Raw genomic sequence first — 24,596 nt, forward strand, 5'->3', positions numbered from 1 at the left:
TTTGTTAATTCAATATAGTTATCTAGGTTTAAAAATCTTTTGTTCATTTTTATACATGTCTAGGATGGGGAGGGTGGGTGGAGGGATATCTTTTTGAATTATTTTTTTGATAAAATTGATGGAGGGGAGGGGTGGGGCATTTATCTTATGCATTGTTATTAGTGGAATTTAAGTGCTTATATTGTTATTCATGTCTATATAATTTATGGAACTGTGTTTTAGCTTAGCTTTGAAAATCAATAAAGTTTTTAATTAAAAAAAAGAAAAATAATTGATGTTGGGTGGGGAAGGCTGCTCGGCCCAGCATTCCTGCGTCCTCTTTATGGCGTCGGGAAGCAGGGAGAGCTGAACTCGGTGGCGGTGGCCTGTTCCCCAATGGTGGCGGATTTGGGGAGGGGAGGGAGAAAAAAAGACAAAGAAAGAAAGGGGGCGCGCAGGGAGACACAAAGAAAGGGGGGTAGGGAGACAGAAAGAAATGGGGTATGGAGAGAGAAAGACAGGCAGAAAGAAAGAAAGAAGAGGGCAGGGAGAAAGAAAGAAAGGGAAGGGGGGCAGGGAGAGAGACAGAAAAAGTTGGGGGAGGGAATGAGGTGTGGAGGAGAGGAAGCATACAGGAGCCTGAAAGAAGGGAAGAAATATTGGATGCACAGTCAGAAGAAGAAAGTGCAACCAGAGACTCATGAAATCACCAGACAACAAAGGTAGGAAAAATGATTTTATTTTCAATTTAGTGATCAAAATGTGTCCGTTTTGAGAATTTTTATCTGCTGTCTATATTTTCCACTATGGCCCCCTTTTACTAAACTGCAATAGCGTTTTTTAGCGTAGGGAGCCTATAAGCGTCGAGAGCAGTGCGAGGCATTCAGCGCAGCTCCCTGCGCTAAAAAACGCTATCACGGTTTAGTAAAAAGGGAGGGGGTATATTTGTCTATTTTTCTATAGTTGTTACTGAGGTGACATTGCATAAAGTCATCTGCCTTGACCTCTTTGAAAACCCGTGGAATATAAATGATAATTAACATTTTCTCTGCGTACAGTGTGCTTTGTGTTTTTTTAAAATTTTATTGTTGGTAGATCATTTTGACTTGGTCATTTTCAAAGTAGCTCGCCAGCCCAAAAAGTGTGGGCACCCCTGCCCTAGATAAAGGCCGAACTGGCCCATGCGTTCTTGAATTCAGATACCGTCTTCGTCTCCACCACCTCCACCAGGAGACTATTCCAGGCATCTACCACCCTTTCTGTAAAGAAGTATTTTCTTACATTACTCCTGAGCCTATCACCTCTTAACGTCATCCTATGCCCTCCCCTTCCAGAATGTTCCTTCATTTGAAAAATACTCACCTCCTGTACATTAACGCCACGGAAATATTTAAATATCCCCTCTCTCCTCCAGAGTATAGATATTAAGGTCTCTGACAAAAACCACTAACCAATTTTGTAGCCCCCCCTGGATTGACTCCATCCTCTTCATATCTTTTTAAAGGTGGGGGGTCTCCAAAATTGGACACGATATTCTAATGGGGGCCTCAGCAGAGACTTATACGACGTAATTATCACTAAACTAAACCTTAAGCTTATATAAATATGGAGCTCGACACGGTTTACAAGAGATTACAAAAAATTAAAAGGGAAGTACAGTGAGAAGCGGAAATTTACATTTTTGAAACTAGCCAAATTTTCAGGTGTCTTTGGACTAATTGGAAAGAGCCCAGTAGCCATTCCTCTTCTTATAAAGTTTATGTCCACAGCTGCTCCTATCGGTGCAGAAAGATCCGCTCATGCCTCTCCTTCCTCCACCTTCAGGACTTCGAGTTCTCAGACTTCCTCCCCACTGACAAAGTTTCAAGTACTTGATTTTCAAAATTAAATCACTCCCACTCCAGCGTTTGAGACATTTCCTGCAGTTTCTCATATTAATCCGGTAAGACAAGTTTCAAGTTCAAGTTTCAAGTTTATTTAAATTTGATGGTTCGCTTAACATTTCTAAGCGAATTACATAAGAAAATACAATTAGGGTAACAACATTAAAAAAAGAAAATTAATATAATTATTATTTTAAGTTAAAAACAGTGCTTTCTTATCTGACAATACGGACAAAACTGGATAGGATAGGAAAGAACATTAGGGAAAAAAGTTACAATATTTTGTTTCCTAGATAGAGGAGAAGAGAGTTGGAGGGGGAAGGGTAAAACAATAGGGTGGGATATAAGTAAAATCAAAAATTTTTAAATTATCAGAGAGAAAATAAAATTTTTTTTTTTTTTTTAGAGGTTAAATGCAGCCTTAAAGAGGAATGTTTTTAAATTAATTTTAAATAAATTGAGATCTTTAATATTTCTAATGTATAAGGGGAGTGTATTCCAGATAAGCGGCGCCTTGACTGAGAAGATATCGTGGCGTCTAGTTCCTATTATTTTTAGTGAAGGGACCATTAATAGCTCTTGAGTATTGGACCGGAGAAGACGATTTGAGGTGTGTGGAATTAGAAAACGGTCAATAAACTGTGGTTCATTAGTAGTTATTGTTTTGAATACTAATAAAGCTATTTTGTATGTTATTCTTTGGTTTATAGGTAACCAGTGTGAATCTATTAAATAGGGAGTTACATGTTCATATTTTTTCCCATGATGGATTATTTTAATAGCGATATTTTGTATTATTTGTAGTCGTCTTTGTTCCTTATATGTAATATTTAATAGCAATGAATTACAATAATCTAGTTTAGAAATTATGAGAGAATGGACTAAAATATTTAATGATTTTGGCTCTAAGTACTTAGACATTGAGCGAATTAAACGCAGACGATAAAAGCAACTTTTGACAATATTATTTGACAACAGCTGCAGACTTCGGCGTGATTATACCCGTCGCCTAGTGATCCCCGAACTCTGGGCCCACTCTGGCTGGGGTTACCACGATATAGAAACTAATCGATACAGGACATGGCAAACGGCAGAGGCGTGCGGTGAGGGCTTTCAGACGATTCAGTGAATCCCCAGCTCTGTAGCCTTGCTTTTTTATTTTTTTGGTTAACTTTGTGCTTGACGCAGTTTGATTGGTGGAGTAGGTAGCCTGCTTAGCCAGGGCAGGGCTCTTAGGCTGGGGATTCTCCGAATCCCCCTGAAGGCCCTGACAGTACTGATCTGAATTTGATTGGCTGAGCAGCATCTGCCTGTCGCCTGCTCAACCAATCAACTTCAGAGCAGGGCCCTAAGGCCTTCAGAGGGTGGGGCGAATCCCCTGAAAGCCCTGACCGCATGCCACTGGCAAATAGCGACATAAATTCTTTTAAAGCAAAGCAGTTGCCAGCTTCTACTATCAAGCGGACTTGGAATTGATAGAAAGGCCAGAGAAAAGGGGGCCAAAATGCTAAGCACAAGTGGGTACCCAGATTCTGACCTAGAATACTTGTATAAGCCATTATTTACAGACCACCACTCATGCCATGTCTACAGCAGGTGAAAAGGCAGATGCCTATAAGCTGCACTTTGGTGTGCCATTAATACTACCCTATAGCAAGTGGCCCAAGCCCTGCCTATACGAACAGCACCCCCCCTTGCATTTTCATGAGATTACAGAATACCTCTTAACACCCATAAGAACATAAGAATAGACTTACTGGGTCAGCCCAATGGTCCATCAAACCCAGTAGCCTGTTCTCACGGTGGCCAATCCAGGTTCCTAGCACTTGGCCAAAACCCAAAGAGTGGCAACATTCCATACAGAATCTCAAAGAATAGCAAGATTCCAGAATCCCAAAGAGTAACAAGATTCTAGAATCTCAAAGAGTAGCAACATTCCATTCAGAATCCCAAGGAGTAGCGATATTCCGGAATCCTAGAGAGTAACAAGATTCCAGAATCCCAAAGAGTAACAAGATTCTAGAATTTCAAAGAGTAGCAACATTCCATACAGAATCCCAAGGAATAGCAAGATTCCGGAATCCTAGAGAGTAACAAGATTCCAGAATCCCAAAGAGTAGCAACATTCCATTCAGAATCTCAAGGAGCAGCAATATTCTGGAATCCCCAGAGAGTAGCAACATTCCATGCTACCGATCCAGGGCAAGCAGTGGCATCCCCGTGTCGTTCTCAATAAAAGACTATGGACTTTTCCTCCAAGAACACAGACTATGGATTTCCTCCAGGAAACTATCCAAACCTTTCTTAAAAGCAGCTACGCTTTCCGCTAGCACTGACGCACAAAATTGGCAGTATTTTATAATCTGAGCGTGCAAATGGCACTTGATTTCGTGCGCTCACATTCTAGAACAAGGATGTAATTGTGTGTTTCCCAAATCCATGCGTGCAATTTCTCGGGAGCTACGTAGGAGCAGATGAGATCCCCTTGACCCTGCCAGTCTGTCCAGTTGCCCCTTTTTATTATGTCACCACAAGTCCTACTCTATCTCTGCCAAGCCCCTACTGCAGGCCCCAGCATTGACCCCCCCCTCCCCAGTGATGGAGTTAAACTCCTCCTTACCAGCAGCTTGGCATACTGTAGGTCCAGTTTGCCCAGGCAATCTCGATAGGAGCCCCGAGAACCCGGTGAGAGCTGTGACTGCAAAGACCAAAACCACAGGAGAAATGACTTGAGTCATGAGAATTCAAACACCTTCCCTGTCATATACTACAATTATCCCCCTCCCCCCTCCCCACCACTCATGGCTTCCAGCAGGATCACCCAGTCACTGTAATCTGTCACTGGGATTATCTTGACGTCATGCGCTCTTCCTGTGGGACGATCCTATCACGGAACTCTGTTTCCAGTCAGGTTACTATATCACTGGGGATTCTCTGGCATTGCAAATGGCTTTTTTTTGTGGGATTATCCTGTCACTGAAAACAGCTTCTGACTGAATGACCCTGTTTTCAGTGGGATTAGTCTATCACTTTCTACTGGGAGTCACTAACAACTGGCTCAATTTGTAAGAACATAAGGATTGCCATACTGGGACAGACCGATTCCAACAGTGGCCAACCCAGGTCCCAAATACCTAGGAGAGATCTTCAAAAGGATTCCACACTCTGCTTAGGCAGAGCTCTAAGGCTCTGATTGGCCCGGACACCCGGGGAGGGGCCTGAGGCTCTGATTGGCCCAGGTTGTTCAAGGCCCCTCCCGCTGTTCTTGTGTGTTGGGTTGGGTTTTTATTACGGCGTTGGCAACACTTTTTTTGCGCCTGTGCCAATCGCTATCACCAGTGATGGGCACATGCAAATTTAGCGAATCTTCGCTGCTATCCAACGACCTCATTTGCATGTGTGATTTTTTAAGAATGTCTCGGGTTTTTAGATTCGGTATCAAAACGGCTGTGTTAGCAGACCGTCGCTTTTTGACACGGGTTTTTGAGGATCCTGGCCTAAAGTGGTTCACATTCAAGTACTCAGTCATTTGTCCCTGTCTGTCCTGGTGGGCTCACACTCTATCTAATGTACCTGGGGCAATAGGGGGTTTAAGTGATTAGCCCAGGGTCACAAGGAGCAATGAGGGATTTGAACCCACAACCTCAGGGTGCTGAGGCTGGAGCTCTAACCACTAGGCTTCCTCCTTCTTATTGGATTACTTTTTCAATGCTAGCTGCTTCTTTCGGACTGCTTCCTGTAGGATTGTCCTCTCACTGAGTGCTCCTAAAAGTAAATTAACTCCATTACTTTGACCTTTATGTGGCTGGAACAAAACTAGCAAATACAGACACAGCTTGACGCTTTCTCCCAAATGGGGGACTCTTACCTCATCAGCTCGTGCCCGCTCAATCTTCGAACGGAACTCGTCAATGGACTGATGGAGCCCACGGTGGCTGCCCAGATGGGACTCCACACTAGGCAGATCCACTCCCCACTCGGCACCGTTAATGCGCCGCTGGTTCTCTTCCACCCACAACAGCAGCTCCTGTAGATAGCGCAGGCTAGCATCGTCCATCTCCGGCCGTGCCCTCTGAGAGGTCAGAGTCACTTGGGTGAGCTGTGGGGACCCAGACTTCAACCGCAAGTTATACTCTGTGCGAATGGCCACCAGACGCTCATGGAGTCTGTAAACCCTGCGTGTGGAGAATCACACAGACAACCTATCAAACATACGACAGTGCTGGTTTTTTCTGAATATGCGGTTCATAGTCATTCGTGCGCGAGACACCAGTGCGCTGACAATCGAGCGTAGACACCAGTGCGCCGCGGGAAAACTTACTTTTAAAGAGCTCCGAAGCAGGGTGTGAGTGTGGAACCCACCCCCCCATTTTACTTCATACTGTTCGCGCTGCCGTTGGGGGGGGGGAGGGGGTTGGGGGAGTTGGAACCCTCCATTATAGAGAAATGGAACTTTTTCTGATTTTTTCGGGAAAAGTTCAGTTTCCTCTATAATGTGGGGGGTTGCACCCCCCACACCTCCCCCCCCCCAACGACTGCGCAAACAGTATGAAGTAAAGTGGGGGGTTCCCCCCATACCTCCCGTCGGAGCTCTTTAAAAGTAAGTTTCCCCGCGGCACTCTGGTGTCTTGCGCCAAATTGTCTGCGCTCGACTGTCGGCATGCTGGTGTCTCGCGCGCTTTTGTCCTGTCACCGAATATGCAAATATACAAGGAGAAAATGACATGCGTCTAAAGTATATGTGCACGATAGGATGCAAAGATGGTTTCTCTCAATACCTAGGAGGAAGGGAAATGGGAAAAATTTTTTATGAGTCCAGCCAGATAGTGGCGGTCCGCTCTGGGCGCCGTCTTGGTTGAGGGTGCAGGCATCTGTCCTCCTCTCTACCCCCCCCCCCCCGCCACACGTGTGTGCCAGCTTCCTTCCCCTATATCTCTGTAACGTTCCTGGCGTGAACAGCAACCCCCAACTTACTGTCATGCCAGCGTTGGCTCTTCTTCTGATGTCACTTCCTGGACCCACACCTAGGAAGAGACGTCGGAGGAAGAGCCAATGCTGTTACGGGGGAAGGGAAGCGTTGGGCACGTGGCAGGAGGATGGGGCGGAGCCTCTCACCCTTGCTGTGCCACTGCAACCAGACCAGTCCAGTTGGAGACTTGAGAACTGTGAGCTCTGGCCCTAAACAGACATTATTCAGCTCCCAGCGATCCAGGATCCTTGTCACAAATGTTGACCAAAACCCTCTCCCCAAATAAGTTCAAAGGAAGGAAGGACTCTTAATCTTAGAGACAGCTGACCTTATGCTGAACAGAAAGATCCCCAGCAAACAAGGGACGACAGAGTGGGCCTCTGTGCCGGAGCCGAGGGAAGAAAATTTAAGACCACGGAACCTTATACAGCAGGGGTATTTAAGGAAATTTCAAGATGTTTGGGAGCCATTAACAAATTATTGTAATGATTAGATACCATTTTTCCCTTTTATAGAATATGTCCAAGATGGGGGGAGGGGGGATAGAGTTTGGTCTTTCTATAACTGAATGAAATGTTAGGAATTGTTTTATTATATGATAGATCTGTTATATTTCTGATATGGAAGGGAGGGGTGGGAGGGTGATAAACTTTTTTAAAATGGATTATTGCAGAATATTAAGTGTTGTATCTAAATTAATATGTTTTTGTTTTACTCAAACACTTAATCTAAAATTTAAAATGAATAAAGAATTTAAAAAAAAAGAAGACCCCGGAACCAATCTTCAACTGGCAGCCCTCAGTGGTTTTTAGCCGCCGCTGGCATCCTTCGCAGATATTCAGTGCTGAGCACCGGCACCAATATCCAGCTTTATGCGCTTAAGTCTGATAGCTAGGTTCTTCCCTCCCTTTCAGAATCACTCAGCTCTGGAACAACCTTACCTCCCCTCTTAGGAATCTGAGCTCCCTCCAACTCTTCCGTAAACATCTGAAAACCTGGTTATTCTCAAAAATGTAACTCCTCCTCCCTCTCTGGTTATTCTAGTTCTCTAAATTTTCTCTTCATTTTGCCTCTTCCCTCCACTGGAGTTCCTTTCTACCGTAACTCTTGTTAACCGTGTCGAGCTTTACGAATGTAGAGATGATGTGGTATACAAACCTAAGGTTTAGATTAGATTAGATATTCTGCACTTAACTGCCTAAGCAACACCGTAAAACGAAGGTCCAATTTGGTTGCCTAACTTATCCCCCCTTTTACTAAGTCGTGGTAGAGGTTTCTACCGTGGCCCGGAACGTTCAATGCTCCGACACTGCTCTGACGCGCAAAGGAATTCTATGAATGCCGAAGCATTTAGCGCTCCGGGCCACGGTAGAAACCTCTAGACAAAGTGCTGAGTCTACCTACAAAATAGCTGGCACAGTCTATTCTGGAGATGTGAATGCTGGCCATAACTTCCCTGGCCTCGACCTCATCGCCTGGTCTCTCTGCACCTGGCTTTGCTGCCTCGTCCTCTAGGCCAGAGGTTTCCAAGATGCGGGACACGTACCCCCAGAACGAAGTGCTGCATCTCTTCCGTCCTCCTTGCTCCATCACCCCTGTGCACCTCCTGGGGTACCCTGTACTGCATTCTTGATTGGGCTGGTAGGGGTTGCCTATACTTTGGGAGGGGTTGGCCAGGCGGGGGAGGCAAGAAGAAACATTTGGTGGGGGTGGGAGGAGATGTAGGGCCTTTTTTTTTTAAATACATATGCAGGCCCTGGCCCGATATTCAGCTGGGGCCTGCATAAGAGTTAAGTAGGCCCCAGCTGAAATCAGCCAGGAATGCATAAGCTCCAGGCAACCTGGCCACCCGGCGTTATGCCCCGTTATTCAGTGCAGGGGGGCCCGGACATGGCCCAGTGCTGAATACTTAGGCGTAATTTAGCTGGCAGTGATCAGCGCTTAAAAAACAATGACCGCTGCCAGTTGAATATCGGGGGGATAGTCTTTTCAAGGGGAAGCAAAAAAGGGAGACATTACCTTCTGTACATCTGCTCGCCCTGTGGATGACGGCCATCCTTCAAAGCTTGTACATCATTGAAGAGTAGACGGATCATTCCATCAGCCTTATCCAGATCACGCTCAATATCCGCCAACTGCTGTGGCTGCTTTCCCATGTTCAGCAAACGGATGTCCTGCGGTGGCACCCAAGAACGAGCAGCGTGACCCAAAAGGTAGCCATCTCTACTGTCTACTTACAGATGCATCCTCCAACATCTTCCATCCCCCTCCCACATCTAGCCTGCTCATCCACCCTTCTACCACATCTGTTTTAGGGCCTCGTATGTATTCTATACTTTGGGGAAAATTCAGTGCAATGGTGCAAATTGCGCGCAATTCTACTGTTGGGAAGAATTCTGCACCGACCCTAAAGGGTTCTGCCCAGAATTCAGAAGGCAGCAGCAGCTGCGGCTTGGGTGATTTGCCGCCATCCTCACTCCAAGAGGAAGCGGAGAGCGGCTGAAAGTCGGGCCATGGGCCTAATGGCTGCATGATTCACTGGGTAGAAGAAGAGCAGAATGTGGCCTGACGTGCAACCATCCTCCTTCTCCTCTTGGGGTGGGAAAGCAATTCCTACACCCCCTCCTCCCACATCTATTCAACCCTCTTCAACATTCATCCTATACACCCATCTCTCTCCTGCTCGGTTCTTACCCATCCAGCTCTTAAAAGTTAAGAGGCTGTTCGAATAGTCAGGAAAGCAAAGAGGCAAATGGAAGAAAAACAGCCAACAGGGTAAAAAGGGGGACAAGACATTTTTTAGATATATTAGTGATAACAAGAAGTGGAATTGTGATATATTAGTGATAGAATAGTGATATATTAGTGATAAGAATTGTGATATATTAGTGATATGAAGAAGTGAAATTGTGATATATTAGTGATAGAATAGTGATATATTAGTGATAAGAAGAAGTGGAATTGTGATATATTAGTGATAAGAATTGTGATATATTAGTGATAACAAGAAGTGGAATTGTGATATATTAGTGATAGAATAGTGATATATTAGTGATAAGAATTGTGATATATTAGTGATAAGAAGTGGAATTGTGATATATTAGTGATAGAATAGTGATATATTAGTGATAAGAAGAAGTGGAATTGTGATATATTAGTGATAAGAATTGTGATATATTAGTGATAAGAAGAAGTGGAATTGTGATATATTAGTGATAAGAATTGTGATATATTAGTGATAACAAGAAGTGGAATTGTGATATATTAGTGATAGAATAGTGATATATTAGTGATAAGAATTGTGATATATTAGTGATAAGAAGAAGTGGAATTGTGAGACTCAGAAGTGAAGGGGGGAATTAGGTAGAAGCTGACAAAGAAAAGGCCGAATTGCTTAAGACATATTTCTGTTCTGTCCCATACCTAGCCCTGGCCATGTTTCTCCACTGCAGCCTGGATAGCCTTCCCCCTATGGTTCTTCTTAACTATAGCATACTGTCACATCCCGCAGTGCCAAACCCCTCTCCCTGTGGCTCTTACCGACTGCAGCAGGGCATCGGCCTGGTTCAACTGCTCTTCGCACAGTCCAGACTCCATCTGCAGTTTAATGACGATGCGTTGCAGACGCTCCAACCTTTCACCAGAGAGGAAAAAAACCAGTTACTTCACAGGTTACACATAGTTAAAGACAGACCCCTGGATATAAGCTTGGGACATGTCAGAAGGATGCTGTTCCCCAGAATCCCCACTGAGTGGTAGCAAAGAGTAATGAATACCTCGGCGAGGTGTCTGGGTCTCCTCCTCTCTTCGGCCTTCCTACCACAATCCTTTTCCTGGTCTCTCTGGCTTCTCATTTCCCTAGACAAAGGTCCTGCCTTGGCTGAATCCTTGACACTGTTCAGTGGAAGTGGCCGTTTTGTGAAATCTGTGCGTCCTGAAGCAGAAGATGTGCACGCAAGGCTTTGTACGCCGGAGAAGGCAGCGTTATGCCAGTCCTTGTGCCCTTGGAGAATGTGTGCCAGTGTGTGTTGGTCCTTTGCAAGACTTTTAAGTTAGGTGCTTTAGATCTGTGCTCTGCACTGTAGAGCCGGGTGTGAGTGAGGGGTGCCAGATATGTGCCCAGGACCTCGTGGCAGGACGTGTGTTTGTATGTGTGTCACAGGCGACCCAGATCTCAAATCTAAGTATGTGTGCAAGCCTGCCCGGAGTAAATCAGCTTGGTTGAGGGCAACAGCCTGGGAAAGGAAGAAAAACTAAAAGAGATGTGCCCCGCCCTTGGTAAGCCTTCCCCTCTCCTCACTATCCGGAGCTGACTCACTCCCGTATGCTTCCTATTAACTGCTCTGGCTCACTTTTGGAGGGTTTTGTTTGCCTTGCTTTCAACTTGACTTGCAGAGTGGAAACTCGTGCTTTTGCCAGTTTCTAACCACAGCGGTTGAATGGCAGAAATGAGTCACAGGAATAGCAGATGGGTCAGTGTTTTAGAACAGCTTGTGTATAGGGTGGGGCAGCAGGGCTGGGAGACCAGGCTCCGCCTCCACAAGCATCTCACGCCAACCAGCTTTGCCGTCCAATCTGTTCCAGAAAACTGTGCACAGGAGACCTGGAAGCAGTGTGTGTGCGTTGACGGAGGACACCCCTCTCTTCAGTCTGCCATTAGTTTAACAGTGTTGAAGGAAACGTGCGTTTTCCTCTGGCTGACGGATCTGCCTTTCCTGCAGTATTTATTTATTTAAAATCTTTTTAGCCTGCATTATGTCGCCATTCTAGGTTGGTTACAAAAAAAAACAGCTAAAAACCATGTGAACACAAGAGCTGCCATACTGGGACCGACCACAGGTCCATCTCACCCCAGTATCCTAAGAGCCAGCCTCATCACAATAGCTTGGTTTCCCTTGGTTTGCGAGCATAATTCGTTCCGGAAATAGGCTTGTAATCCAAAGCACTCGTGTATCAAAGCGTAAGAAATAATGGAAATGCAGACGATTCGTTCTACAACCCCAAAATTTTAATAGAAAATACTGTACTTGTATTGCAAGACATCGTTCATTTATCAACTTAAAATTTAATAAAACATTTTGCTCGTCTCGCAATCCAAGATTTTACTCTACTTGGGCCCATTTACTAAATGCATTTGCCTCGCTGAAACAAAGCATCACGAAAAGTGTGGAATAACTTGTACGTTTCATGGCTTCTTCTTGGTTGGGCTGAGAACTTTTCAGCGGTCCCTCGAATTGTGATATCCTTATCTAAAGAAAGATATAGCGGCACTAGAAAAGGTTCAAAGACGAGCGATCAAAGATGATATAGGGAATGGAACTCCTCTCGCATGAGGAAAGAATAAAACGGTGAGGGCTCTTCAGCTTCGGAAAGAGATGGCTGAGGGGAGATAGGATTGAAATCTACAAAATCCTGAGTGGAGTAGAACGGGTACCAGCGGATCGATTTTTCACTCCGTCAAAAATTACAAAGACTAGGGGACACTCGAAGTTACAGGGAAATACTTTTAAAACCAATTGGAGGAAATATTTTTTCACTCAGTTCAGCTCTGGAACATATTGCCAGAGGTTATGGTAAGAGCGGATAGCGTAACTGGTTTTAAGAAAGATTTGGACAAGTTCCTGGAGGAAAAGTCCATAGTCTGTTTATGAGAAAGACATGGGGGAAGCCACTGCTTACCCTGGATGGGTAGCATGGAATGTTGCTACTCTTTGGGTTTTGGCCAGGTACTAGTGATTTGGATTGGCCACCATGAGAACGGGCTTCCGGGCTTGATGGACCATTGGTCTGACTCAGTAAGGCTAGTCTTATGCTCTTATGCCTCTGTGTTCTGTAAATTAGAAAAGGTGGCCCACTCCATTCCATTCCACAGGTTGCACACCACACTTTGCCACATCAGAATTAGAACCTAGACCCGTGAAAAAGAATGTTGGGGAGGGGGAGTCCCACACATTTCACAGGGAACTCCAATTCTTCATCAGTGGATCTGTTAAAAAGAGAAGATCTCACCAAGACAGGTTCTGCCTCCTAAAGCAGAATCACTGGGTATCTTTCAATGACCCAGGCTATATCCAATTTCATCCAGTTGGGAAGACTCTTGTCTTTTCCTTCTCCCCCCTTCCCCCCCCCCCCAGTTACCTCTTTTCAGCTCCCTCACTAACCTCTCAAACTCGCTCCTTAGAAGCTTTTCTCTCTCCAGGATAGCCACGTGTAGCTTGCCCCATTCCTTCTCCACATCCAGGGGATGATATCCAGGGGGGACCTTCAACAGACCAGACTGGACTGCTCCCTGTACAACACATAGGGAGGAAATCAGATTACAATGAGATGTCTCTAACCGTACCCCAGCTCCATCATCTTCAGGTCCACTATAGGTTTGAATACACTTACTCCACCATATGCAAATCTATTTCATACATATTTGTTGCGGGTATCCTGAAATCCTGGCTGGTTAAGCGTGTTCCCTAGCAGAAATACCATTTTGGAACCTGGGACACCGAGGGAGTAGAAGCAACTGAGGATCACTCCTGCTCTCACTAGATACCAGAGACCATGGGGTGGGGGAGGAGGTAGAAGAAGATACTGAGGTAGGTGGAAATTTTCTGGGGAGGGTGGGGTTGGTGAAATCAGATGCCAAGGAGACTCTTGTTGAATTCAAGAGGGCCTGGGATAGGCATGTGGGATCTCTCAGGAGACAGAAAGAGATAATGGTTACTGTGGATGGGCAGACTGGATGGGCCATTTGGCCTATATCTGTCATCATGTTTCTATGTTTCTATCTAAGAGGTGGGATCAGATGCTGAGGGGATATACTTGTTGTTGAGGGGAAAAGGGATTAGATGTCAGTGGCAGAATCAATGTCAGATATGCATTACATTACATTAGTGATTTTTATTCTGCCATTACCTTGCGGTTCAAGGCGGATTACACAAGAGGTTGTCTGGACATTTCCAGGAGAGTTACAAAGAGGAGCAGGTTCCTTCAGGGGAGATCTGGACATTGTTTCAGGGTCATTACAAGACAGATAATTTAGTTAGAAGGTTGTGGGATCTGGGGGGAGATTGAAATGCTTCCTGCGGTGTTAGTTTGTCTTGATGGATTTCTTGAATAGAAGAAGTACATATTCCCCCCCCAAGTTCAGCTTTTCAAAATCGCTGCTCCAGTTGGACGTGAGGAGATAGGATGTGCAGAGCCGTTGCAAAATACGAGAGGAATGGCGCACATCGCAAATGGATTTCTCAATCCCCACCTTCATCTTCTTTCCAAAACTGGGCTTTCAATATATTTGAATTACATTGGTTTATCATCTGACCCTGCCTCAAACCTAATAATGGAGAGCAGCAGTATATATAAATGTCATTTTAATTAAGTTAAGATAAAATAAATCCTATCCGCGTAATCACAGACCAGTTCTCAGGCATAGCCATCGTGCAAATTCCATCCCCTGTGCATAAGCCTGCACTAACATTATAGGGATCTGAAGGAATGGAGTCAGACGTAGGAAATATGCCCATATCAGTTGCAAAGCAGAGAAAAGCGAGTCACAATATGAACCTAGGGGTGGGGTGGGAGACGGACGACCTCAAAAATGCAATACGGAACAGAAGCAGCAGTAAGCCTATCCAGTCTCCTAATTTCTTCACCCTGAACAATCCTCCCCCCAAACACTTTTGATCCTCCGCCATCATCCAGAGCTTTCTTGAATCCCACCCCATTTTGCCCCCCTACATCCTTGCATTTAGCAATTTCTTTCTTTGGATCTTGCTATTTCAAAGCGAGCTTTATGGGGGGGCAGTAGGGTTCACAGTCTAAGGGCTACATTTGCATAAGTGCATTACCATACTGGCATGCGGTAATGCAGTCAACATTGCAAAAAAAAAAAAAAAAAGGACCTATGCTGCTAGCCCTTTTTAGAAAAGCTAGCCCTAAGATTTTTCCTAAGCAACCAAGGGCAAAGTGACTTGTTCCCAGGAGGATTTCAACCGACTTCTCTGGCTCTCATTCTAGTGTTCAGTAATGGTCTTCCTCGACTCTGGAGCTTAGCTGTAGCCAGTCAGGATTCTGTCCTAGGCTGCTTATGGTTAGGTTCTAGCATTTCCTTCTGGACAAAAGTTTTGGTCCATATGTAGATTCTGTTAGGGTCAGAGTGCTGAGCTTGGAATTCCTTGTGCTGGCGTTCTTTATTTTGGGGTCTGGGGTGTCCTGAAATGTTGGTAGGATGACAGTGGCCTCTATTAAAATACCATGGCATCAAAGGATCACAGGTAATCTGCAGGGTGGGGCCAGAAAGCACCTGAATAAATCACCTCCTCTCCCCCCCCACCCCCATCTGTGCTTAAGGCTGAAGACAGAATAAGCCGGGAATCCGCTACCCCCTGCCCAAATGTATCCCCCTCTTTCTCCTCCCCTTCTCTTCCCTGCCTCTCTCCGCTTCCTCTCACTTCTCTTCGCACGTCGCCTTGAGCCTGCTTAGGTTTGCGTGATGAAGAAATAGATTAGATTGGCTCTGCTACCAATGGGAAAGGAGTGACTGTAAGCAGAGCAGATAGGAAAAGAGACATCCAGGGAAGACACCTGTGAGGAGAGCATTGTTCAGGGGGGCAGATGGGGAGATGGACCCCTTTCCTCCGTTCTGCAGCACACTCCAGTTTTCCTGCCAATGTACCTCATTCATATCTTGCAGAAACCCCACTGTTCCAATACCAAGACACTGCCCCCTCCACACTCAACGCACCTTATTCCTGACCTGCACACCCCTCCTTCCCACATATAGCTCTGCCGATGTACCTGGCCTGCAGTATCCCTCTACTATTCCTAGATGGAGACCCCCGCCCCCCAATAAAGTTTTGCCAATGCACCTCACTCCTGCTCTGCAACGTGCCCTGCTATGCCAGTACCGCGACCTCCCCAGACGCCGACCGTTTGTTTCCTCAGTGAATCATGCAAATAACCAGGTGTTGAGAGCTTGTGTGCAGGAGATCGACAACGGCAGAAAGGGAGGTAAAGAAAGGCTGGGGAGGCAAAGAAATAGGGCTGCATTGTATGCAGAGCCTCTGCTGTGATCGCTTGCAAATACCCACCCACCGAAGCCGATGGCACATCCCTCTGCTTTACGGCTCATCAAGTCACTCCCGGCATGCCTAGAAGTGGGAATCCAAGGCTCAGGAGAGTCTGTGCCTAAGTAGGATGAGGACGCATGCTACTTTGAAAGCAGATTCAGACACCAAGGAAAAGGACACTCCCATGTGACAAGTAACCACATCCTGGCCGATATGCAACAGTCATCTGGTTGGACTGGTTCAGGCCCAGTCAAGGTTACCTGGACAAAGGCTTCTCACTTCATACTGCCTGATCCTAGCAAGTCGCATCTGTGCATTATACAGATGAACAAGATGGATTATTATGCATACATGGGGAAATCCACTGCTTATTCCTAGGATAAACAGCATCAAATCTGTTTTACTCTTCTGGAATCTTGCCAAGTACTTGGGACCTGGGTTGGCCAGTGTTGGAAACAGGATACTGGGCTCGATGGACCTTCAGTCTGTCCCACTATGGCAACTCTTATGTTCTTATGTGAGCCAAGTATAGGACAATTGAGCCACTGTGACATCACTACTGAGGTTGGCTCTTAGGCATTGGTGGAATGAGGCATTATGACATCACAATCTCAGCCCTGGAATGTTGCTACTCTTTGGGTTTCTGTCTGGTACTTGGGCCCTGGGTTTCCCACTGTTGGAAACAGGATACGGGGCTCGATGGACCTTCAGTCTGTCCCAGTATGCCAACTCTTATGTGAGCCAAGTATGAGACAGTCCAGCCATTATGACATCACTGCTGAGGTTGGCTCTTAGGCATTATGACATCACAATCTCAGCTCTGGAATGTTGCTACTCTTTGGGTTTGTGCCAGGTACTTGGGACCTGGGTTGGCCACTGTTGGGAACAGGAGACTGGGCTCGATGGACCTTCAGTCTGTCCCACTATGGCAACTCTTATGTTCTTATGTGAGCCAAGTAAAGGACAATCCAGCCATTGTGACATCACTTTGGAATGAGGCTTTATGACATCACAATCTCAGCCCTGGAATGTTGCTACTCTTTGGGTTTCTGTCTGGTACTTGGGACCTAAGTTGGCCACTGTTGGAAACAGGAGACTGGGCTTGATGGACCTTCAGTCTGTCCCAGTATGGAAACTCTTCTAATCTGATATTTCCTGAACGCTGATCTCTTGGCTATAGGATTGAAAAGGGTTCTAATTCAGATATCGGTGGATCCAAACGTAGTAACATAATAGATAACAGAAGACAAGGACCTGTACAGTCCATCCCGTCTGCCCAGATGCTCTAGGGAGGGACCTAAGGCCCGTCGGATTTTACCGCCAACCTTTGAGAATCATCCCCTGGGTGTGGGGGTGAAATTTGCAGATCAGGACTGGACACATCAGAATCATCAAGATCAGAATAACACATGCAGTGCACACGTAGATTTCATAAAGGTGTAAATAGCCATTTCAGAAAACCACTATTTAAACAAATACAGATTCCAAGGGGGCAAATGCACACATCGCCTCTCTTACAATGGGAATAGAAGCATAGTTTAAAAAATGTCCTTATGATACCTGTGGGTCTGAGGCTCGTTCTGATTAAATATTTAAGAAGTTCAGTGGCTCAACACAACCCAGGGTTATTTTTGCCAAGTGAGTGCATACTTTGGGATATAGGAAGAAAAGGAGGAGGAGGAGCGTCATATTAAAGCCACACAATTGCAGGTAAATCTGGAAAGAAGGGATGGAAAATGTAACTAACTCCTCTCACCTTGGGTTCTGCATCCCCAACCCTATATGTCGTGTCTGTCTATCCAAATTATATTATAAGCTCTTCCGAGCAGGGACCGTCTATAAATGTCAGCCCACCTCTTTGAGAGTGCTTTTGACTCCTAACTCCTCTCACCTTAGGTTCATGTCGTGTCTGTCCAAATTAGATTGTAAGCTCTTCCGAGCAGGGACCATCTATTAAATGTCAAAATATACAGCGCTGTGTTTGCCTTTCAACGCTATATAAGCGATAAATTGTAATAGTCACTGGTGTAGTAAGAGGGGTGCGGTCCGCCCTGGGTGCGGTCTTTGTAAAGGGCGCAGGCACCTCAACTTCCTCTCCACCCCCCCCCTCACGCATGCGTGCACCCCTTCCCTCATACCTCTTTAATTATCCACTCTCTGACATCACTTCCAGGCCCTGCGCCAAGGAAGTGACATCAGAGGGATAGCCGACACCACACAGGCAGCAAGTTTGTGCTGTTGCTCTCACCTGGAAACTTAAAAAGGTACAGGGGAAGGGAAGGTGGGCATGCGCAGAAGCACAGAGGAGGAGAGGGGTGAGGGGTAAAACCTGTGATACGCACGGAGGGGGGGGGGAGTGAGGGGTGAACCTGAGATTAAAGAGCTCTTGCAAGCAGCGGGGAGGAGGTCCAGTCAGTTTGGGGATTTTAAAGAAAGAATTCAAAGGTCAGAGGTGAGACAAGCAATAGGAAACGAAACTCACCTCCAGGGACTGATAGATCACTTTGGATCGGTTCTTGTCCGCCTCCTTGGCTGGAAGTTCTGTTTCTTTGAATTTCAGAAACTGACGCCATAAGATCTGGGGAAAGAGGGAGAAGGATGACGTTAGTGGCAGCAGACCTTGCGCGCTTAACAGGACGTCTTGGGGGAGCTGACAGATCCCAGGAGCCTCCTGTGCTCCTGCGCCATCCTGCCGCTGGCGGGGCAGACCCAGCGCTTCAGTAGCGGGGCGCCCGCTGCCCGCGTTTTGTTTCGTTCTGGGGGAAAGGCTGTTTAGAATTGTTCACTTTTTGTTGTGGTTTCTTTCCTTTGTGTTTTGCACAAACACATACTAAAAACCCTAAACAAAATGAAACCAACCTTTCCATTTGGCTTGAAAACAAAGGCAGATCGCTACTGTTTAGTAAACCCTCTAAAAGTCCTCCCAGGGTTTCTTCTACACCCAAGATCTGAATTTCTCATTTCTTTAATCGCCAGGAGAAGAGAAGAACGACAAAACAGACAACAGAGAGCTTCAAATACGTGCGAGAATAATATTTCAGGGGAAAATAAGGGGGTCAGGAGACGAGGCTTGAGAGGTGGATGACAGCAGAGAATGACCTAAACGGTCCATTCAGTCTGCATCCAAGGTTTCAGCATTCATATTTCTATTTTTAATTTATGATCCGTTGTTTTGTATTTGGTGAAGGTCTGATGTCTGTTTTGTGTGTGAAGAAGTCATTTAAAGGTGGGTGGGGAAACTGGGACACGGGCAGGTAGAAGAGAGGCCCCCCCTCCTTAATTTCTGCCCTGGGCCCCAGCATGTCTAGAACTGGCCCTGCGCATATCTTTACACATAAATTAAAGAGAGACCAAATTATGTATATAAAAACTGCCATTCTGTTACATCCCTTCCGGATTCCATACGCTAGGTTTCATTTATTTTTGCCTTTTTTGGCATGAATTCACTAGTGGCGGCCATTTTGGACAGGTTCAGAGCGCAAAGACCAGACCTTACGCAAGTTGGATGTCCGGAGAGTCTTGCTCCACTGTATGAAGTGGACTATTGATTTCAGACTGTCTGATCACCTTTTGGTCCTGACTGCTGCGCCTCGCCCTGGTCGGCCGGCGTCCAAGTCCTCAATTGCCATTTCCACGACTTAATCATTGTGATGCACATGTCCCAAAGCTAACATATTCCACTTAATAAAGTCAAAATAAAACGATTTGTTCTACCTCGTAGTCTGGACATTTTGTTTTTCCATCATCTTGGTCTCAGCTTCTCTTTCTGCTTTTTGTCTGTCTTCTACTAATTCTCTTTCCATTGTCTGCTGTCCATTTTTTCAGATATTAATTTATTGGTACTAGAAGGGGATTAAAGTTTGTAAGTTTTTTTTTTTTTTAGAGTTATGTATACAGTGTTCCCCTGCGAATTCGCGGTTCACGGACTCACTAATTCGCGGTATTCTCCGACCGCCTCTTCCTGTACTAAAGTTGGGCTACACCAGTCGGGAGCTGCGTGTCAAAGCAGCTCCTGGCGGTCGGAGCAGACCGCGAGCGATTTTCTTCACTTGCCAGCGCTCCAGCTGCCCTCTCCTGCCTTTTGACAGGCGAAAAACCGTATTCGCGGTTATCAAAATTTTGCAGGGGTTCATGGAATAGAACCCCCCCCCCCGAATATCGGGTGGGTACTGTATATGTATTTTTTAAACGCATACTTTGCCCCTCCTTTCCTAATGCGTAGTGCAGGTTTTCGCACCGGTAGCGGCAGTTCCAACGCTCACAGGAATTCTATAAGCGTCGGAGCAGTTACCGCCGCTGCTGGCGCTAAAACCTGCACTACGCGTTAGTAAAGGAGGGGGTTTGTTTGGGACACACCGTACCTGAAAGTTATTTAAATGTAGTCTACTTGATTAAACAGTACTCACTGAATACATACAATGCATCATGCTTTATCCTGGATTATCTATGGGATTTTTTTTAGGGCTGTTCTGCCCCCGGCAGCTTCATGCTAGTTTATGACATAACTCGCTCACTTCATAGAACTGAAGTCATTTCCTGCTTTGATGTGTGAGCAAAGCATTCTGTGTAATGTAGTCCCAAACATACTGCAGCCACTCCCACTTACCCGTATAAGTTTTGTTTCTAGTGGTCGTCCTCCCTTTTTCTCTCATCGAAGCTTGATTCCTTTGTCTCATTGCTGTACTTCTTGGTCACCTCTACATCCTTTGCTCTGACGGGTCTCTCTGCTACCTGTCGCCAAGCTCTGTCCCTACTGGTCTTTGCTCGTCTTTCCTCTAGCCTTATGGGTACTTCCTGAGAACCCTTTGTCTCAGAGTTGGTCACACTTATGCTTCCATCTCAAACACACCTGGTTGTAGTCCCCGAACAAAGATCAGTCTTTTTACGTAAAACTATCCAACCACACACATGAATAATTTAGCATTTCATCTCCGGAACTTGGAATACCTTACTGTCTAACTATTCTCTCACCTCTGTCACAAATCTTCTGTTCTTCAAATCTTCACCTCCAGCTACAATATTCAAAACTCTACCAGCTGTGACTAGATGTACTATATTTATTCAATAAAGTATATTTCAGAAAATTAGAAGGGTTTCCTGTGTGTCTTTCTGTGCTAAGGTTTAACTTTCTGGATACTCTATGTCTGCTTAGAGATTCCTGGACTGCGGCAGCACACTGTATGAGTTCAGAATAATGTCGTGATGCCTGACAGATGGCCTCACATATCCCAATTTCTAATCTAGGTTTATATTTGAGTCAAATCAACAAAAAATGAAGAGAACAAAAATTGTCCAAAAAAACAGAAATCTCCAAAGGTAGAGAACACAAAAAAAGAAACAAGTAAAAATAAGCAACCAGACCTTATGTTTCCCAAGGCATCACTTTTAATCAAATAATTATTGCCCTTTTTAAGATAAACAATTCTCTGATGGTCATTTGGTCAAGTGACTTGCGCTGTGCAAAAAATTCAACCAATAAAGTGCATAAAGTGTCCAAAAACAGAAAGCACTTCTCATACTCGCCCGACGGCTGCCCAACCGTTTCACATTTTTCGTCAGGGGCTCTGCTTCCATAAGCCATTGCACATAAATTATATCAGGCAATGTTCATGTACGCCTCATAGTTAATACCCGCACTTTAAGCTCTTTGCACAGCACAAGTCACTTGACCAAATGACCATCAGAGAATTGTTTATCTTAAAAAGGGCAATAATTATTTGATTAAAAGTGATGCCTTGGGAAACATAAGGTCTGGTTGCTTATTTTTACTTGTTTCTTTTTTTGTGTTCTCTTTACCTTTGGAGATTTATATTTGAGTCAACAATTTTTCCTCCTTTTTTTAAGGGGGAGGGAGATTACTTCAGTTTATGTTCAGATTGGTTTATATTCGATATATATGGTTGGTAGCATGGAGGAGTAGCCTAATGGTTACTGCAGTGTTCTACAAATCAGGAGGACTGGGTTCAATTCCCACTGCAGCTCCCTGCAACTCTGGGCAAGCCACTTAACCCTTCAATGCCCAGGTACAAAATAAGTACCTGTATATAATACGTAAACTGCTTTGATTGTATGTCAAATCCCATCACCTTTCCCTTGATACAGTCCTGCCATGAAGACAGGTATGTATGCTAGAAGTATGCTTTCTAACCAAACAGCATCACTCACCTAAAGACACAAATGGAGACATTTAATTATAAACAGCAAAAGTCTTTGGCAGAAATGTGGATATTTTCATGAGCCTGGCAACTATTACCAGTTAGAAAATTCAAAGACTGGGCGTCCAAATGGCAGATGAAATTTAACGTGGACAAATGCAAAGTGATGCACATTGGGAAAAATAGCCTGAATCACAGTTACTGGATGCCTTGGTACATCCTTGGGGATTAGCGCCCAAGAAAAAGATCTGGGTATCATCGTAGACAATACAATGAAACCTTCCGCCCAATGTGTGGCGGTGGCCAAAAAAGCTAATAGGATGCTAGGAATTATTAAAAAAGGGATGGTTAACAAGACTAAGAATGTCATAATGCCCCTATATCGCTCCATGGTGCGACCTCATCTGGAGTATTGCGTTCAATTCTGGTCTCCTTATCTCAAGAAAAATATAGTAGCGCTAGAAAAGGTTCAAAGAAGAGCGACCAAGATGGTAAAGGGGATGAACTCCTCTCGTATGAGGAAAGAGTAAAACATTTAGGGCTCTTCAGCTTGGAAAAGAGATGGCTGAGGGGAGATAGGATTGAAGACTACAAAATCCCGAGTGGAGTAGAACGGGTACAAGTGGATCGATTTTTCACTCCGTCAAAAATTACAAAGACTAGGGGACACTCGATGAAGTTACAGGGAAATACTTTTAAAACCAAGAGGAGGAAATATTTTGTCACTCACAGAATAGTTAAGCCCTGGAACACATTGCCAGAGGATGTGGTAAGAACGGATAGCGTAGCTGGTTTTAAGGAAGGTTTGGACAAGTTCCTGGAGGAAAAGTCCATAGTCTGTTATTGAGAAAGACACGGAGGAAGCCACTGCTTGCCCTGGATCAGTAGCATGGAATATTACTACTCCTTGGGTTTTGGCCAGGTAATAGTGACCTGGATTGGCCACTATGAGAATGGGCTTCTGGGCTTGATGAACCATTGGTCTGAGCCAGTAAGGATATTCTTATGTTGTTGTGACTAACTCCATCACCAGGATCCATGACCCCCATGACCAGGAAGTGATTTCAGGGGTGAGTCAGGTTAGCATGAGCAGCAGACCACATAAGTTAATCAAGCTGGCAAAGATTTAAAGAGGTGTGGAGGGTGGGGGGAGGGAAGGCACGAGTATGGCATGGGGGACCTAAAAGGTGCTGGCGCCCCCACCAAGACAACACCTAGGGTGGTCCCCTCCCCCCATTACTATGCCACTATGGAACTCATCATTCAGAAGACTTGGCGAGTGGATGGAAGCTTCTATAGAAAGGTTAGACATAGCTCACCAAGCAACATGTGCATGGAGAGACTTGCAAAGCAGTGGCACAAATGAAGTACACCCATCAGTGTAATGCAGCCCCGCCCAGGGGGCACTTCCCCACTGCCAGGAACTTTCATCTGCTGCCAGAGCTCCCAGGCGGGGCTACCACATGAATGGAACCATTCACACACGAGAAGCTGAGCAACGCCTTTGCTGTTCCCTGCAGGGATAAAAAGGACACTGGGGTTCAGCATGGTTTGGGAGGGGTTGGATGAACCTCAGGGAATGCAATTTGAAAGACACGCACTAACTGCATGGCCTGAAGTCCCAGATCCATCTGGGGCGGGAGCAACAGGAAGAAAGTGCAAAGGGTGGAGTCATCTCCCTCATCAGACAGATGGAGAGAGGAAGTGAGGAAAACTGAAGGAGAGGGCCAAAAGAGGATGAGAGTGAGAGCAGGAGGAAAGCCAAAGACTTCTTCTAGCCCAAAAGGCTTTCAGGATTATTGGATTATTTTGTAATTGCTACTGATTATATTATACACTTGTTAACCAACTCTCTGTATCTTCGCTGTATATGTACAGTCTCTTCTCCTGTAAACTGCTGTGAAATGTTTTGTGGTATTGCGGTATACAAAAATAAAGTTATTATTATTATTATTATAAAGCTGCTAACGACCTAAGAATTGTAGAAAAGACCAAAATTGTGATTTTCCAGGAAGCAGAGCATATAGCAGACTCTGCCTAGCTAAACCTGAGCTGGAAGTTTTAAACTGGCCAGAAAGAGACTTCAAGAAAAAGCTCCAACAGCCCTATAGGCAACAAATGTATATAGAAAAATATAGCTATTAAACATTACTTAAGGGTGTAAATTAACCAACCTCATTTTTAGTTTTAGGGGGGAGGGGGGGTTTGGTTATTAACTGCCTTTTCGTGAAGAGATTCACTCTTAAGCATTTTCCCTTTCTGTCCCGGCAGCCTCAAAATCTAACTGTGATATCCGGGTCAACAGAGGGTTAAGGGACTGGCCCAGGGTCACAGGGAGCCAATCCGAATGGAACGGAAACCCAAACCTGTACCTCCAGATCCGCAGAGTAGGACTACTTTCACAGAAAGGGTAGTAGATCACTGGAACAAGCTTCCAGTGCAGGTGATAAAGGCCACCAGCGTGCTTGACTTTAAGAATAAATGGGACAACCATGTGGGATCCCTACGAGGGTCGAGTTAAGGAACTAGGTCACTGGCACTCAGACTTAAT

At 45.2% G+C, this 24,596-nt stretch overlaps 1 protein-coding gene across 1 annotated transcript in view; it reads right to left on the reverse strand.

The window, feature by feature from the left end:
- The window catches only part of PLEC (plectin), a 523,889-nt gene that overhangs the window by 309,727 nt on the left and 189,566 nt on the right, over window positions 1-24,596 (reverse strand). Inside the window, 6 exon segments of the mRNA XM_033935291.1 lie at window positions 4,483-4,560; window positions 5,731-6,037; window positions 8,851-9,005; window positions 10,372-10,465; window positions 12,993-13,120; window positions 18,373-18,468. Coding sequence (XP_033791182.1) covers window positions 4,483-4,560; window positions 5,731-6,037; window positions 8,851-9,005; window positions 10,372-10,465; window positions 12,993-13,120; window positions 18,373-18,468 — 858 coding nt within the window.

The sequence above is a fragment of the Geotrypetes seraphini genome, chromosome 2 (assembly GCF_902459505.1).
Source record: "Geotrypetes seraphini chromosome 2, aGeoSer1.1, whole genome shotgun sequence".
In the NCBI taxonomy this organism is placed as follows: Eukaryota; Metazoa; Chordata; class Amphibia; order Gymnophiona; family Dermophiidae; genus Geotrypetes; species Geotrypetes seraphini.